The 19,254-nt window shown below is 40.5% G+C and overlaps 1 protein-coding gene across 1 annotated transcript in view; it reads right to left on the bottom strand.

Moving 5' to 3' along the window:
* Nucleotides 1–19,254, bottom strand: part of APBB3 (amyloid beta precursor protein binding family B member 3) — a 31,353-nt gene extending 12,099 nt beyond the window's left edge. The window contains exon 1 of the mRNA XM_067467738.1: nucleotides 19,134–19,254. Coding sequence (XP_067323839.1) covers nucleotides 19,134–19,182 — 49 coding nt within the window. The 5' untranslated portion in view covers nucleotides 19,183–19,254. The remainder of the gene's footprint in view (nucleotides 1–19,133) is intronic.

The following is a 19,254-nucleotide window of genomic DNA, read 5'->3' as shown; positions in this document are numbered from 1 at the left end:
GGATGCTTGCCATAGATGCAGGCGAAACGTCAGGAGAAATGCCTCTAGAACATGGCTCTATAGCCCGAAAAAACCCACAAGAACCTAGTGATTCCAGCCATGAAAGCCTTCAACAATACATAGTTACATGGAAGCTTTAGGAAAGTTGGCATCTATTGTATCAGTGATTTCACATTTCCAAGCAACATAATGCTGATAGAAGAACAATTAATTTGAAATACCTTAACTGAGCGCAATCTACTCATGTCTTCTCTGAATCCAACCACAGGTCTTCCAGATAGTAAAGAATAATGTTTTCAAAAGAATTTATTATGTATTTATTTATTTATAACATTTATATGCCCCCCTTCTCACCCCGATGGGCACTCAGAGCGGCTTACAAGATATATTATATTATTAGCATAGCACAATATCAGTATTATATATTACTATATTGTACTATACCATTATATTATAATATTATTAGTAATATTACTGTTGCAGCATATTATAAGAGGGATTATATCAAGAGAGTTCCTTTCAGGAGGTCAGAAAAGTATGGCTTTTATTTCCAGCTGGGGCTCTGGAGTGGAGCTGTGTCCAAAAGCATCCAGAGCCCCGATATAGGTGTTGATGACCTTTTTATACCCTCCAATTGCAGGCAAACAAAGAACATGCTTCTACATACTTTGACATCATTCTCTATGTCACTTTAGCATCATAGGAATATCAAATTCTATCTTCCAACATACAAAAGGCATGTTCTGTGTATTTCTTTCTAAAGAGCAGCATACAGCTTACATTCATCAATCAAGGGGCCTACTTTGACCTGTCATGACTTTGACCTATATATAATACTTTTCAAGGCTTTGATAGTACCAATCAAACCCTCACATTTCAGCACTACAAAGAATTTGAGCAATGACTTTACCAATTAGTTTTACGGGTGGGTTCAAGTCACTCTCCTCTACTTAAAAAAAACCATCCCTGCATATATGTTCTTAATCCGTCCTTTTCTTCCAGCTTCTCCACTTCCCTGTGCCATTTCTATGAGAGAAACAAGCTTCACAAAATATCCAAATATCTAAATAAATGGGTTTGTTCTGTGATATGTAAATCTGAAATCCACCTGTGTCTAAGTCTATCAAAAACAGGGTCTTGATCATAAAAGTATTTTGTGGATAGATTTCCACATTTAATAAAGGCATCCAAAGGGAGAATGCTTCTTGAACATGGCCATACCGCTTGAAAAACCTACAACAACCCAGTGATTCCGGCCATGAAATCCTTTGACAATACGTTGAACCCAAAATCATCTGTATACATCAAGATGAAAATCTTTCTGTTCCTGATTACTCGAGAAGGATAATCTGCTTGAGCCTCTTGTGGCACCAAGTCATTTAAAGGGATGGGAACCACCAGGCATCTTTATTTCATTGTTTGAAAAGCTTCGGTCAGAAAACTAAACCAATTCTAACCCTCATTTTCTATGTTGTTGTGTCAGTATATGGTACATATGGTATATCCTAGGGCATAAGACATCCAATTACTAGACCCAGCTAGAATAAATACAATGAATCAATTCTGGCACAAGTACATCTCACAGGTCCAGTAGAACTACTTTGGGTGAGAACGACAACTTGATTTAGGCCATAGTGCTGGCAGATTTTTTAAATTCTCCCATTAAATACCTTAATTTTTTTTAATTTTAAGACATACACATACACAAACACAACAATTACATTTCCCACCATCACCACGAGGAATATTTTTCTTTTACATATTAATCTCTTCTGAGACATAACATTCTGTATGTAAATGTAATGTAATTTTTTTTTTTGCTTTTTAAGTCTCTTCTGCTGTGTTTTTCAGTGTTTTTCTGAGTGATGGTCACTTGTTATTTCTATTTGACTGAGGGGGGAAATGGATATGGTTGAAATCTGGGAACGTTGTTTGTAACTCTTCAGGTTACAATGCAAAACAAAAAGAAATTCCTCTCCTAAAGTTCTAGTTTATTCTAGTTCAGTGGATTCATGAACAAAATGTGACTTTAGGAGGACCAAATTGTCCCATTGGCTAGATAAAGGTTAAGTAGTTCCCATTCAGCAAATATCTCCTCCAACTTTAATTAGAAATGTCTTACTTCCACTTGCTAACTTTAATTACTTTTTACTCAGTACAATACTGTATTTATGATTTGATTGGTTAGTCACTGCTGAGATATTTCAAATCCTAGTTTCTCTTCAACTTTTCTTTTAATTTTATCATGAAACTGGAAAATGGGAAGAAATCATTATTAAGAACCCTGCCAAATACAGGGAATTATAGTGAGATACGCTAATGAGATGTCCCTACTGGACAGGAAGCTTTTAATTACAGCAGAGTTGGCAAGTGTGGGAGTGTAGAGACAATTTTTGCCTTATTGTGGGCCACACTTCCATATTTTTGCTTGAAAAAGTAACCTGGAAGCTATTGGAAGTTGGTTGCAACTCCAATTTCTATTGTTTCAGTCTTTAATAACTAATTTCTGCAAAGATGATGAGTTGGAGAAGACCTCTGTGCATTTTAAGACACAGCATTGATCCTGGTGGCATTTTAGAATGTAAAGAGGGAGGTTTTTTTAAAAAAAGACATGAACATGAGGTGTTGTAGATCAACCAGAGGCTGAAGGTTTAACTGATGATTTAGAGAGGATTGTGAGCTTTAATGTGGCACAAAGTAATGGGCTCTCCAGTCTGGGAAATGATAGTTCTCTCTGTGAGAAAACTGGCTTAGAAAGTGCAGGGTCTCAAGAGCATTCGGGGAGTCCGAAGTAGCAACAGCAGATAAGGAACCAGAACCAAGTGAAGAACTGAGTGATAAGGAAAGTTCCCATGAAAACCCACCTGAGATCAACAAAAGTTTTCATTTACAAATCAGAGCAGAAAATAGATTGCATTGTTGAGAGAGATCACGTGGGAAAGTTGTGAAGGGAATTCATGGGAAACCGAATGCTTTCATTAGACAACAATTGCTGCCAACTTGTAAGCTCCCTTCAGTTTCCTTTGGGCTGAGAAAGGTGGGATAGAAATATCATAAATAAATAAATAACTAAATAAACAAGGTGTTTACTTTAAGGTCAGTTCAGGCAATGCTGCATTAGAGTGAAAAGCTAAGCCTGGGTTCTCTTGTTACTGGTTCAAGTCAAGCTTTGATTTTGAAAGTTTTTATGCTCCTGTTCATGTAGTCCCATTCAAGTTTTACTAGTTATAACTTCTGGATTGTGGACTTATGCAGTCTCTGTGATTTCTGGCTGTTTCTGGACTTTGTCACCTCTGGAACTTTATGTGACATTTGGATTATTGTCTGGTTATCACCTGTTGCTAAACCTTTTTGGATTATATATCTTCCTTTCTTATTCCTGATTTTATATGCTTTTTATATGTTTTTGCAATAAACTGTTTGCTTATATTCCTGGACTCTTATGTGGTACGCTGGTCAGATGTGTTTCTAGGCCTGGTACGCTGGTCAGATGTGTTTCTAGGCTTGGTTTTGGAAGGCTTAGGACAGGTTGGGAGTTGCAAAAAAAAGAAAAAAAGGAAGGGCTGGTGACTCTATGGAGCAACAGATCTGGAAAGTTTCAATAGCAATCTGCCAATCTGTGCTGCACCTGTCAGTTCTGCAATTACATTTTATGTGAAAAATGTGCCACAGACATCCCACAAAGGTAGTCTGAAAAAAGACATGAGCACAAATCAGAAAATACTGTAGTGAACAGATGGATACATTGTATTTTCCACAAAAGTGCTGCTTGGCTCAGTGCTACAGAATTGTTGGAGTGAGGCACCAGTATACTTTAGCAGAGAAGTCTAAAGACCTTGTAAAACTACAACTTACATGATTTCATGAAAAGTGAGTGAATAAAGTATGGTATGCCCCATTTCAACATCCAGACTGAAACATCCGGGAAAAGTGAGATGCATGACTAGTGTACATTACAAACTTCCATCTATTCATATAATGACAATATCTTTCAGCCTCTTGATCAATCTTGACCTCTCTGTATCCTCTAAACAAATTTTAGATAGGGTGGCCATGTGCTCCATTCTCTATCTCCAAGAGGAAAACTATTTAAAGCCTTAGATAAGTAAAGGAGTCAGCAGAAGGATATTACACAACAGAATGTTCCATCTTCATCTTAGCATTGTAAACAAATGAAATCAATACCCATAAGGTAATATATAAGAGAGATAGGAAAAGCCTGCAATTCTCGTATTGGATCTGGCAAACGCAACATGAACTAAATTCTCATGGGCAGTTCTGAACTCAAGGGTCTAGTGATATTATGTCCTGAGTTGCAACTAAGAGCTGCATCCATATCTTCATGCTCACCTACTCCTCTCCATAGAAGAAGGCAAGCACCAAGTCCACCTACGATTAATAATTTAAAAATGCCTTCAGTGATTTTCTGTATCAGCAACTTTTCTGTTTGCATTGGCACTACATCTCAGACAAACGAGGACAAAAAAATACTGTAACTTTATTTGGCTCAAGAAAAAAGAGAATTCTGGAATGTACAACTTTTGTGATTAAAATATACAAGAACAATAACACACACAAAAAAAAACACCCTCCATCTGGTCTCACTATCTCAAAGCCAGATTTGATGATACATAGAAAGTGCACGTACAATCTCTCCATGTTTTTCTAACCAAAACATAGCTTTGGAAATTATGACTAGAAGGAGGAGTGGGGAGATGGAATGAGACCCACAGCATCTTTGGGGCATTTCCCCCCACTCAGGATTGTTGAAACACTAACTCAGCTAACCCAAGCGCTCTTGGATACTCTTATTGTTTCTAATATTGCACTACGCCACCTTGAATAGTTGCCTAGAGGTCAAGTAATGTGTTTCTGTTTTGATATATCTCGGATTCGGTTTCTGATATATGTGGCCCTTGTACAGTCTGACTCACAAACTATATACATGTTTGGGTATTCCAGTAATCATTGGCAGTTGTGATTCATGCTTGTTGCCTAGGTGTCACGCATTCGTGTGTATCTCAGCTCAGAGGATAAATGCAGAATTTAGTAATCATTTACTGTTTTGTTTTTTTGTTTTTGTTTTTTTGTTTTTTCCCCATGTCAAGGGCGACTTGAGAAACTGCAAGTTGCTTCTGGTGTGAGAGAATTGGCCATCTGCAAAGACGTTACTCAGGGGACGCACAGATGTTTTTGATGTTTTACTATCCTTGTGGGATGCTTCTCTCATGTCCCCACATGGGGAGCTGGAACTGTCAGAAGGAGCTCATCTGCGCTCTCCCCAGATTTGAACATGCGATCTGTCAGTCTTCAGTCCTGCTGACTCAACTGCGCCACCGGGGACTCCATCATTTACTGTGGTTGCATATGACTCTTTACTAGCATGCGTCTCTGTTCTCTGCCATCTTGGAACTAGGTTTATGTTTTCTGGCACAGTCTATCCATTGTATATTTATTTTTAAACCCTCAAAAATCATTTTAACTAGAGAGTTGTCATACCCCCAGAAAGAATGCTTTATCTACTTTCATAAAGCACCCACTAGATCCTGCCAGTGGAAGGAAAAAAGAAGAGGGGCTGACCAAAGGTAAGATGGATGGATGGGATCCTTGAAGTGACTGGATTGACCTTGAAGGAGCTGGGGGTGGTGACAGCCGACAGGGAGCTCTGGCGTGGGCTGGTCCATGAGGTCACAAAGAGTCGGAAACAACTGAACGAATGAACAACAACAACAAAATGGGTTGTGTCATACAAAGCAGTGATGCCCAAGCAGTCTCTCAAAACTCAGCTGTTTGATCCTTGCCTTGCACTGTAATTATTTTTATTTTATGTATTAATTAGAAATTGCACTGCTTCAGGAGATTTCTGCTTCAACAAGTTGGAACTTGTAAGATTTCAATCTTTCCTAGTTTCGGAAATCTCAAGGTTGTTGTTGTTTTTTAAAGGAGGTGGACAGGAACTGCACTCGCTCGTGTAATAAATTTGAAAATGGATAATTTCAGAACACAAGAAAACACCAATGTGGGATGGAGAATGAGAAACAATACGCTTTGTTTTCTAACTATATGGGACATAACATGATGGCAATGTGATGCTCCCTCCCCCCCCACTTCATGGGATGGAGTGTGGAAAGGCTATGTTGTCTCCCACAGCCCATTCCTTTCAAGATAATTGAGTAACACATACACCTTCTTATTCTACCTATTGCACTTTGCATTATCTATATAAATAAAAATGTAATGTTCGTTTGTGGAATTAACGTGACTCAAGAACCACTGGACGAATGGACACACAACACCCATCAGGCCAACAAGTGACCATCACTCATAAAAATACTAAGAAACACAGTGGAAAGGACTTAAAAAGCCAATCCCACCCCCAAAAATTATATTACAATGCATGCGCAAAACCACATATACACACACATATACATATATATACACACAAAACACATATACACAGATTGGGCCACAGCAACGCGTGGCAGGGGATGGCTAGTTTTTATTATTTATCTTTTGAACCACTCTGGAAAGTTTTGCACTGAATTGTATTAAATGGGTTAAAGATAAGCCCACTATACTTTCTTATTGTAAACTGAAGAGTAAAGACAAAATACAACCCAAAAATTCAAAGCTAGCTAATAGGTCAAAACATGATCAGCTGCCATCTTCTTTCTTACCACCCATTATAGAAAATCTCATTAGGATCATGGGCTCTCTGGGATGGGTCATAAAATAGATGTAGCCCTTGAAATACTTATTTTGCAGCCTACAGGGGCTCCCAGAGTTCTATGAATTGTGTAAATGTCAGACTGTCATAGAAACATAAATTCTGACTTATGGTGATCCTACCCTAGGGTTTTCTTGGCAAGGTTTCTTCATAGCGGATTTGTCATTGCCTTTCTCTAAGGCAGAGAGAGGACGACACCTAGGTCACCCAATGGTTTCCATAGCTACTCTCCCAGAAATCTAGACCAGCGCTCAAATCACTACATCCTGCTGGCTTTCAATAAAATGTCAGCTGGGTTCATCAATAATGAACATCATAATCTCAGATGGACAAGGCTGGAGGAGGGAGTCATTTAGGAAACTGGTACGGGAAAGTATCTGAAGATCTTTAGCAGAGGAGGCCACTTTCCTTGGCTGTCTGCATTTCTGGGAAATGGGTAAGAAGGTACCAGAGTAAGCTAAATGTACAACCTGGTGTTTCTCTGCAGGACTTCCAGGAGCAGGGCTGTAACCGTAACTGTATCTGCCCCAGTGAACACAGCTAAAAATATCCAGAGGTCAGTGTGCCCCTTCTGCTTTATTATCCTGTTGATTTCGCCCAGTATGAAGGGGACATAAGGTGAATAATCCATCACTTGCAATTCAATTACATACTGCAGGCCCTACTGTCTGTTCCTGCCAAACTGTGTTCTGTTTAATCAGGCCTGGCCATCCTCGGGAGCAGCTCAACCAGCTGCCAGCAGCATCCCAGCAGTTGCCCCTCTAGGCACACAGGGATCAGAGCAAAGAGGCTCTGACTCACCCCATTCCTGGCACACAGCTATGCATCTCTCTCACATACACATACACACACCACTTCGGTGACTTGGATTGGGAGTTTAGCAAGAGGTGAAAGGCTGGACATCAATGAATACCACATTCAGGCTATGTAAAATTCACCTTCATGCTTGCAATCCCCAGATAGCAAGAGAAACTTCTAGAGTCAACAGAAAAATACAGTTTGGCTCCTTGTTAACTAGCCCAAAGTCAAAAAGCAGGATTGTTGACATTCCATTCAAATTTTCTAGACCCACATGTGGAATATCTGCCAACTCAAGATCATGCTTCATTCATCTGATGAAGAGGATACTTCCGCTGTCAGGCCTAGCTTCTGCCAACCTAGCAGTTCGAAAACATGCAAATGTGAGTAGATCAATAGGTAGCGCTCTGGCGGGAAGGTAACAGCGCTCCATGCAGTCAGGCCGGCCACATGGCCTTGGAGGTGTCTATGGACAACGTTGGCTCTTCGGCTTAGAAATGGAGATGAGCACCAGCCCCCAGAGTCAGACATGACTGGACTTAATGTCAGGGGACAACCTTTACCTTAGTTATGTGCGCTAGTTCAATTGGGATTCTGGAAAAATTGGCTCCTATATACATATGTGGTGGGAATGCGACAGATTACAAGATTTTTATAATAAAGTTAAGAAGGAAATGGAAGAATTAATAGGGCATAAATTGGTTTTGAATAAAAAAAGAATTTTCCACCCAGAAATTAGACAAGGACGAAAACATCAAAGCTTGGGGGGGGGGGGGGAATATAAAATACATGATAGTTGCCGCCCAAACAATTGTGGCCTTGAGGTGGAAAGACCACAGAAAGTGGGAAGTTAAAAAATGGTATGGTTGCCTAGCAGACTTTATGCTTCAGGACTACACCTCTGAAAGAAGAGCCAAATAAACATTATGCCAAATCAAGATGACCTGGGTTCAGAAATGGGGAAGATTTATAGATAAAGTCGAAGGAAAAGAAAGATATAAAGAGCTGAACCATTCTCTTTCCACAATTGTTCAATTAAAATAATATTTGAATGAAGACAAGTACTGTTCCCACGGGGAGGGGGGTGTAAAATCGATAGACACAAGTGGGAGATAAAGGTGGAATAGGTAAGGATAAGAACACTATGAAACCAATATTTGATATGTATTTGGAAATGGTGATGGATTGTGATATTATTCTACCTGTGTTGGCAATAAAAAACATATAATATATATATATATATATATAGTATTTCACCAAATCTAAGGCACCATCATCTGTAAAGAACACTCCACTTTTGAGGCTTCAATTTGGGGGAGGGGAGCATTCTTAGAATAGCATACGTTTTTAGAATTTCCTCTACATGCATAATATCTTGCATTAATTTCAAATTGGCTTTGTAGTGCAATTTTTCCTATGGAATAAAGAGTGAGTGTGAAGACACCCAGAAGTCATCTTGTTTGTATGAGTCTTTACAGTGTTTCCCTGAAAATGACACTGTCTTATATTTATTTTTCCTCCAGAAGACACACTATGGCTTATTTTCAGGGGATGTCTTATTTTTATTAAGCACTAGCTGTACCCGCCACGCGTTGCTGTGGCCAACTTTCCCTCTTTCTCTTCTTTCTTTCTTTCTTTCTTTCTTCCCTTCCTTCCTTCTCTTCCTCTTCCCTTCCTTCCCCTCCCTTTTCTTTCTATTCCTCTTTCTCCCCTTTCTTCCTTCTCTACCTATTCTTGGACTGCAACTCCCAGCAACTCCCTGATCTCTCTCTCTCTCTCTCTCTATCTATCTATCTAATCTATCTATTCTATCTATCTGGCGTGGATTGCCATTACCTTCCCCAGGGATCGCGCCTGGTCTGACCTCTCTGCCACGACCGTCCCGCCTTGTATGTCCTTTCATGGTTTCGCTCATGGCATCATTGAGGTGCTCAAGCTCCAGCACCACGACAAGGCAGCGATCCTTTTCTGGAACTGATAGGTGTATTGTGTCCAAATTTTGTGTCAATTCGTCCAGTGGTTTTTGAGTTATGTTAATCCCATAAACTAACATTACATTTTATTTATATAGATGGTACAACAATCTGCATTTATGGCATGATCTCTTTGGGTCCAGTAGCAGACTGCTTGCTGAAGCTTTCCCCCTATTGTCTGGTTTTTGCGTGGGGTGAGAAAGACCCACAGACTGTTGCTGGTCAGTTTGGGGAGCAGCAGCTTTACTGGCGTTTGTAGGGGGTGAAAGGGACCCACAGACTTGCTGGTCAGTGCTGGAGGGGGGTGGGGGACGACCCACAGTGCTGAGTAAATTGGCAGCCACAGCTTTACTTCTTTCCCCTGAGAACACACAATACCTAAAGCAGAGTGTCCTACTCACTTCACTGAGGAGACTTTTACTTTCTGTGTCTCCCTCTAGGCCTCAGCTTGCAACACGCACCAGGACATGGCAGGGGAGCCAACCTTGTATGCTTCATAGCCACGCCTATCACTATGTCTTATTTTCGGAGAAATTGGATATTTGTTAAATCTATGTGCCCATTGTGGAGGCAGCAGGAGCAGGAAGTGGCTTTTAGTTCAGCCAGATATAATCTGCCATCTGGCTGAACTAAAGACAAAATGGTGGAAACCTGGCAGAGCCATAGGGCTAGAGATCTCTCCTCCTCCTCCTCTCTTAGAGGGGTAATTATTATTTTTTAAAAAAACCCCAAACTGGCAAATGTAATGTGTCATTGAACCTGAGGCACTCCCCATCTTTGAATCACCTTAAATGGGGGAGAAAAGTATGACTTCGAGCCAATAAAATACAGTATTAAAATTGAAGGCTCTCCAGCTTGTGGTGCTTGTTGCAACAAAATCACAGCCCCTTCTCTAGAAGTCTCTAGAAGTCATTACAAAAATCCTAGAAAAAGAAAAAGGAACAGGCAGGAGTTCCTAAAGGAAAAAGTTCCAATTTTCATTTTTTTCAAATAAGATCTATTCCCCAGGCTCAAACTTGCTGGGTGTTTATCAGTGCACTCATTAAGCTGCCATCTCAATTTAGCCAAATCTGAGCTCTAGTTTTACTCTGAAACCCCCAGATATATATCTCAATCCGCTCGGCCATCTGCTCCCATTTTGTGAGAAGCTGCCACTGAGCACAAGTTGACAACTCATTTTGCAAAGGGAAATTATATGTTTTGCATTCCAAAACTACCTAGCCTCTCTTTTGCTTAAAAGTCTCTTTTTGCAATCTAGATTCAAGGAGTTGGAAATAAGACCAACAGCATGGAAGATCGGGAAGAAGGCCCCAACCACTGGTATAGAACTTGGCTGATTCAGTTTGGCTAGTATCAGACTTTTAAAAATCCTTGAATAGGAGGTTGTCTGTTGCTCCCTTGTTCTCTTCTGTAGACAGGACATCCAGTTTAGCCTGACAGCAAGGGAGCAATGGGAACCTCCAACTGAAGGATGCAATGTCTCACCCAGAAAATTCTCCAGGAGTTTGCAGGGTATATGTGGTCCGTTTGAGCCTCTTGACCCTCAACAACCACCTGTTTATTCTGAACTCTGAAGCTGGCCTTCCTTGCTACTATCCTAATACAACACATGCATTGCCACCCCTTTCTGAGGAGCCGTGGTGGCACAATGACTTAAACCTTTGTGCTGGCTGAACTGCTGACCTGAAAGTCAGCAGTTCGAATCTGTAAAATGGGGTGAGCTCCTGTCTGTCAGCTCCAGCTTCCCATGCAGGGACATGACAGAAGCCTCCCACGGGATGGTAAACATCCGGGCGTCCCCTGGGCATTGTCCCAGCAGATGGCCAATTCTCTCACACCAGAAGCAACTTGCAGTTTCTCAAGTAACTTCTGACACAATTAAAAAAAACCCTTTCTGGAAAAAAAATATTTAGGCATAGCTGTGTTGGCAGTACAGCAAAATAAGACAAAATACATAACACAGAGAGGATACTCCCTTCTTCACCATGTGGGGACTGAGACAACAGACAATGCAATTGATTAAAAAAATTACTGTCCTTTTTATCTGTCCATACATAACCTAAAAGTGGGAAGTGGCCTTTATACTGCATTGAGCTCCCGTCAAACCAATTAAAATACAAGATGGTAGGAATGTGACTGTTATTGTCTCATTTTTGTGTTCTTTCTCCTCTATGACCTTCAAAAAATTTTGCTGGTTGAAGAAGTTAGTGGCCTGACAGATACTGTGTTAGAACTTCTATCAGTCCTACCCAATGTGGACAATACTGAGAAATGCTGGGAGCTTCTCCCAGCAAGGTCTGGATAATTGCATTTTGCCCAAACCTGTAATACAAGGACACATGGAGAGCCTAGTATCGGAAAATACTGACATATAGATACATCACTAATCTATCCCAGATACAGGGCGCCTCTCTACACAATAGAATTGAGGCATTTTGACAACAATTTCAATACCATGGCTCAACGCTATGGTATTCTGGAGTGAGGGACCAGCATTCTTTGGCAGTGAAGGCTAAAGAACTTGTAAAACTAGAACTCTAATTATTCCATTGAGCCATAGCAGTTAAAGTGTTATCAATTTTTACAGTGTAGATGCATCCCTGTTCTCTACAAAGAAGCAGAAGGGCAAAATTGAAGTACTCTTAAGAATTGAAAGAATACTTCTTTGGAGAATGACACAGTTCTTCAGAAGGCATAATTTATAAAAAAAGAAGTGCTAATGAAGTACTTAATAAGTTTAATTTTATCTGTTGTGGTACTTGGAGACCACAAGGGAGATACTAATGGTAGTAAATAGCAAGACAACATTTCCACTTACTTGAGTCCATAATATTAGTCAACATAAGAAGAGACTCAATGTGTGAAAATATTCTAGTAAATCCTGTCATTCTGCTGTTCTTATGAAGAGATCTGATAATTTAATCCATAATAATATGAATTCTGCACCTGAAAAGCCACTAACTTTGGATGGTGCTCCAAACTCATGCTTTGCACCCAGAGAGCTTTAACTAGGCAGTCATAAATATTTATTGCTTTACATGCATTTGAATCAATGTGATATGAACCAAATATTTGTGTTGAGCAAAATGTGACTTTTAAAAGATTGCAAGCAGAAGTGGCAGCTGTAAAGTAGAAACTTTAAAAGAGAGGGAAATAGTGCTTTACATCAAGGGAGAATACAGGGACCTGCATCTCTGGAGACTTCAGGTGCAAAAGTACCAAAAACCAAACAAGATGTTTCCCCCCAAAGGACATGTGCTCTTTCAAATAAATTCCCAAACCACAAAGGCTAGCATTGTTGATTTTGGATGGAAACAAAGACACTGGGGTGAATTAAAGCCAATTTACATCTGTGTCTGTGCCACTAGATCCTGCTTATAGTCAGAGGATCCTTCCGATGAAAACAAAAAGGGTAGATGGGTCTTTTCAGTTGGTCCTAATTGTATATATGCAGATAACTCAGCTCACATTAAATATTATGTAGATGGTGAGCCAACTGACATGAGCCAGGAGCAAAAAAAGCCAATGGGATTTTGCATCAATAGGAGCATAGTGTCTAGATCCAGGGAAGCCATGCTACCCCTCTATTCTGCCTTGGTTAGACCACATTCTGGAATACTGTGTCCAATTCTGGGCACCACAATTGAAGGGAGATGTTGACAAGCTGGAGGAGGGCAACTAAAACGATCAAGGGTCTGGAGATCAAGCCCTATGAGGAATGGCTTAAAGAGCTGGGCATGTCTAGCCTGAAGAAGAAAAGGCTGAGAGGAGACATGATAGCCATGTATAAATATGTGAGAGGAAGTCACAGGGAGGAGGGAGCAAGCTTGTTTTCTGCTTCCCTGGAGACTAGGAAGCGGAACAATGGCTTCAAACTACAAGAAAGAAGATTCCATCTGAACATTAGGAAGAACTTCCTGAGTGTGAGAGCTGTTCAGCAGTGGAACTCTCTGCCCAGAGTGTGGTGGAGGCTCCTTCTTTTGAGGTTTTTAAAGAGAGGCTGGATGGTCATCTGTTGGGGGGTGCTTTGAATGCAATTATCCTGTTTCTTGGCAGGGGGTTGGACTGGATGGTCCACAAGGTCTCTTCCAACTCTATGATTCTACGATTCAGTGGTGTAAAGCAGTGGTTCTCAACCTGAGGGTCCCCAGGTGTTTTGGTCCACTACTCCCAGAAATCCCAATAAGTTTTCCAGCTGTTAGGATTCCTGGGAGTGGAAGGCCAAAACATCTGGGGACCCACAGGTTGAGAACCCCCATACTTTTTCCACCCAAGGTATCACAGTTTTGCATAACAGGTTGTGAGTGAAGCAGATGATAAAAATCATAGGGAATTAAGAATCCTAATTCTGTATGTGTGCCATTATATAAGTCAGGTCCAGACTATCTGAAGGTTGCTCCTGCTATAAGCATGTTCAAGCAGGTCTCCCAGAATGGGATTTTTCTCTGTCCCATTACCTTCTTGGGCTCATTTTGTGGGGAAAAGGGAGGTGACCTTCTCAATGGTTACTCCCACAATTTGGAAATCCCTCCCTAGGAAGACTAGAATGGCTTCCTTGCTCTCCTTCCACCGACAAGTGAAAACTTCATTTCACCATTGGGTTTTTAGGCCTAAAGTGTGATGGTCTTTTAATGGTGCACCATCTTGCTGTTTTTGTATTCTATAGTTGAATAAATTCTAAGCTTCAATGTTTTAATTTTTTAGATTGTGTATGTTTTAATGTGGTTCTTGTTGTGCGCCTTCAAGTTTCCGATTTATGACAACCATAAAGCGAACCTGTAATGCTTTTAATAATTTATAAGTAATCTTGGGATCCAATCATATTAGGGGAGAAAGTAGACTATAAATGAATAAAATAATCATGGAATAATAATATTATGATCTAGCAGTTGTTGAGAACGTTAGTTGTCAAATGTCAAGTGGGTAACAGGTTGGGCACTGTGTCACTTTCTTGTGATTACTACTCTGGGAAAATTCAGGATTCGGTCAAATAGGAAAAAATGCATGAGATATTTTATGTGTCTTTTGTGTCACATATCGTTGATAATCAGAAATAAGATGATTCCTTGTAAAACCTTGGCATAATGGGTGAATTTCATGCACCAGAACTCCCAATGTTGTTTTCCAACTAAAACCCCCACAGCTGAAATACGTCATTAAATTGCAGAGAAGAGGGAAAATGTGTTAACCTTCCTTCTCCCAACCTCCGCAAACCAATAAACTATTATACTTGTGCCAACTCTGAGAATTTAATCAAGGAAATGCAGCTTTCACAGATGGGATTAATCTGGCTAGAACAGGCTCCAGCAAAGTGAGGATATATGCCATATCCAGACTTCAGCGCGTTCCTCCCAAGTACTTGGACTAGGAGGGGGAAAGGTATTAGGAACTCTTCCTCATTTTTACTTGAGAAAACAAAGAAATTTGGAAATATTTACTATAGAAAAAAAGAAGCAAAGGGGTACAAAAAAATCTGCGATGTAATGCGGAAGTCCTTAATAAATTCTCTTTAACGCCTTGATTGTGCTAGATGACCCATGTGGTCTCCTCCAACTTTGTTATTCTGTGATTCTATTATTCTAATAAGATACTACAATATTAATAAAAACTGGAAATTTGGAGCAATTTTTGATCACAAGGATCATCAAATAAAAGACCTCATATACCTACCTGTATGCTAGAGCCCCTGGTGGTGCAATAGGTTAAACCTATTGAGCTGACAGGACTGCTGACTGAAAGGTCATTGATTCGAATCTGGGGGGTGGGGTGAGCTCCTGTCTGTCAGCTCCAGCTTCCCAAGCAGGGATATGAGAGAAGCCTTCCAAAGTATGGTAAAACATCGAGGTATCCCCTGGGCAACGACCTTGCAGATGGCCAATTCTCTCACACCAGAAGCAACTTGCAGTTTCTCAAGTCGCTCTTGACATGAAAAAAATACAACGGTATGCTAACTAAAATTAGAAGACTGGGCCTTCTCAGTTGTAGCACTATGGTTATGGAAGTTAGCCATCCTTTTAGCATCAACCCAATATATTTTTATTGACCCTGCTTTTCCAGTTTAATTTACACCTTGTTTTAACTGTTACATTGCTCTGCTGGATTTTTTCATTCTGCGAAGATACATCAATTTCACCGTATACACGTTTATTACATTTTACTGTTCTTCTCTATTAATTGTCTTGGATAGAGTAGAGTGCACATTTTCAAGATACATAAACTGAGTATGATCGAATATGATATCTGTGTAATTTACCCAGTTTCCTGTAAACACAGTGGAAGCTTCACTGGCTGAAAAGCAGGGCAAAATCCTTTTTAAAAATAAAATAAATGCACCGAGAGAGAGAGAGAGAGAGAGAAACTAGACTGTTTTGCAAGTAGATAAAAGGAGCCTGTGGACCCACAGTAAACAGACTGACAGATTTTCCTCCTCCTCAAACAAAGCAATAGGAATCAATATCAATAGGTCTCACGTCCTATTATATTGAGACCTCAGCTCCACAAGAATAGAAGAATTATGGCAAGATTTCACATTCATTGCCATTTGAAGAATCCATTGATGACCACCTAAAAGAACTGGAAGGGGGAACCATACTGTGGTTATGGATCTGACCTATCAAGATTCTCAGTGGCAACGTGGAGACTTGGAAATGAATGTAAAGGAGGTAAAGTGTAAAAACACACCCTTGATTGCTAGGTACATTTAGGATTAGATTACTATATAGAGCAGGCATGGGCAAACTTCAGCCCTCCAGAAGTTTTGGATTTCAACTCCCACAATTCCTAACAGCCTATCATGCCTGACATAGATCAAGGCTTCTTCAAACTTTCTCACATGGGACCTCTTTCTGCCTGAGAAATGTTTATGCAACCCCAGATATATAGGTACTGTATATACTCGAGTATAAGCCTAGTTTTTCAGCCCTTTTTTTATGCTGAAGAAATCCCCCTCGGCTTATACTTGAGTCAAGATTATTTATTATTTTACTCTGTTGTTGTTGTTGTTGTTTTCATTTCATTTATTATTTAATTCTACTTATTATTATTACATTTATCATTTTACTCTATTATGCATTTATTATTTTACTGTATAATTGTTGTTATTGCTACATTCATTATTTTACTCTTTTTATTATTATTGTTATTATTACATTGCTCTCTTTATTATTATTGGAAGGATACGTAAGCACATTTACATTGAAGAAGGTAAATAATCATTTAATCAGAGTTGGACAGTCTTATCTTAAATTACCATTTTTGTAAATATTCAAAAATATATAACCTACTGATTCCTCAATTAATGTAATTGTATTGGTATCTACTTTTATTTTGAAATTTACCAGTAGCTGCTCCATTTCCCACCCTTGGCTCATACTCGAGTCTATCTGTTTTCTCAGTTTTTTGTGGTAAAATTAGGTGCCTCGGCTTATATTTGGGTTGGCTTATACTCGAGTATATACGGTATATAAAATAGGTATAAAAACCAATCATTTACTGAAAATAAGCCAGCATTTGCAAGTCTTGCTCAACAGGCTGATTTTGCTTTTTATGAAGTACAGCTGAAGCCTCTTCTGTAGATTCCACTGTAAACACTGCATGTTCAGAAATCTGTTGTCCAATTTTTCATGAGCCCAACATTGGGAGCCCATTTGGGGCTGGGACCCACAGTTTAAGAAGCAATGACATAGATGACCAAGTGGCATTGTGTCCAATCTGAACAAATTATAATTTCTCATACAAATAAAATGCTTTCCCAGTTATAAGGAACACAGGTATTTGTCAGAATAACTGTACAGTTCTCCTTGAGACTAGATATATGCTATGCATGCAATGCCTAAACACAGATATGGGTGCCGCATGAGCACACATGCTCCAAAAGGGTCATGTTTTATCAAGCACAACCAACCATGAAGGGGTCAATCAGTGCAACAAACTCCATCCCCAGGGTGACCATCAGTAGCCACCTGAATACATGAAAATGGGTGTTTAAATCAAGGTCCTCATCACATCTACAAGGAAATACATTCTACAAAAGCAGGCAGCTTTTTCTTTTATAGGGCTGCTTTTCCTGGAAGCGTACAAGGCTCTCAAGCTGCCAGCTATGCAGACTTAGATGTTTAACCTACTTCAAATATATTTTATTGGGGAGAAAAAGCTAGAAATGTTTCCTGAAATCAATCAACTGTTGCTCGATGAAGATATGTTGTCTGTGCCATCATATCTTCATCTATATAAATAAAAATGTAATGTTCATTTATGGGATTAACATAACTCAAAAACCACTGGACGAATTGACACCAAATTTGGACACATTACACCTATCAGGCCAACAAGTGATAATCACTCATAAAAACACTGAAACACACAGTGGAAGCAACTTAAAAAGCCAAAAAGCCAAAGAGACACTACAGCGCATGCGCAAAAACTACTCCCCTGGCAAACAAAGCACAGAAAAGCATATCCACACTCTTTTCCAGACTATAACTCCCAGCATTCCCTAGACCTAGCATCTCCTAGATCTTTAGGAGAGGAGGATGATCCAAATGCACTGCTTCCAAGCTGCAAGCTTTCTTCTCCTTGGATTTCTTTGAGAGCATCCCTGCATATTTCCAGTTTGCTATTCCTGGACTGCAACTCCCAGCAATCCTCCAAATAGATAGATTAGATAGAGATAGACTGGTAGGTAGATAGATAGATCAGGAGGACTGCTGGGAGTTGCAGTCCAAGAATAGGTAGAGAAGGAAGGAAGGGGAGAAAGTGGAAGGGAAAGAAAAGGTGGGGGATGGAAGGGAAGAAGAAGAGGAAGAGGAAGAGGAAGAGAAGGAGGGAGAGAGAGAGAGAGAGAGAGAGAAAGAAAGGAAAGGAAAGAAGGAAAGGAACGAGGGAGGGAGGGAGGGAGGGAGGGAGGGAGGGAGGGAGGGAAGGAAGGAAGGAAGGAAGGAAGGAAGGAAGGAAGGAAGGAAGGAAGGAAGAGAAAGAAAAGAGAAAGAGGGAGGAAGGTTGGCCACAGCAACGCGTGGCAGGTACAGCTTATCATAATATATGTTAATATTAAAGTTGAAAGCTCCCCAGTGTGTGGCTTTGGCAGCAACAGACTCTGGGGGATTGTGTTTGTGCGTCTGTGCCTCCAAGTCCCCATTGACTTATGGCAACTTCATTGATTTCATTGGGGAAAGGAATACTCAGAGGTTGGTTTGTTAGTTCCTTCCTCTGCCTATAATGCAGAAATTGGCATTGGCTGGTGTTCTCCCATCCTAACACTAGCCAGAACCCACCCTTCTTAGCTCCCAAATCCATAGGGGATCCTTAGGAATCTTTAGGGGAATGGATGCACTGCTGTTGAATAATAACCAGAGCCAACTTTGTGCAGAGAATAGCGGGATCTCTCCCTTCAGGACCCTGGACAGCGGCCTGGCTCTGGTCAGCTCTCTGTCTATGGCTGCTGGTTTGTTTACAAAGCGAGAAGGCGCCCACAGTCCCTTCTTTGCTAGGCATTGCTCACATTGAAAACTCTCCAATTGCGAGGGGGGGGGGGTGTCAAAGAAGGACACCCAAACATCCCTTCAGGCTGAGCCGCTGGGACACCTCACCCCACTTCTTCCTCTCCCGCCCCCCCTCAATCTATACCCCATACTCACCATCGCAGTTGACCAGGATGATGGCCAGCATGTAGTCCTTGCCCAGCATGGCTCCACTCGGTCCGGAGGCGAGCCACCCAGAGCGGCAGCAGGGAAGGAGAAGAGGTGGAGTCAAGAGGGA

This window comes from Anolis sagrei, chromosome 4 (assembly GCF_037176765.1).
Source record: "Anolis sagrei isolate rAnoSag1 chromosome 4, rAnoSag1.mat, whole genome shotgun sequence".
Lineage (NCBI taxonomy): Eukaryota > Metazoa > Chordata > Lepidosauria > Squamata > Dactyloidae > Anolis > Anolis sagrei.
This window is presented reverse-complemented; position numbering and strand designations above follow the sequence as displayed.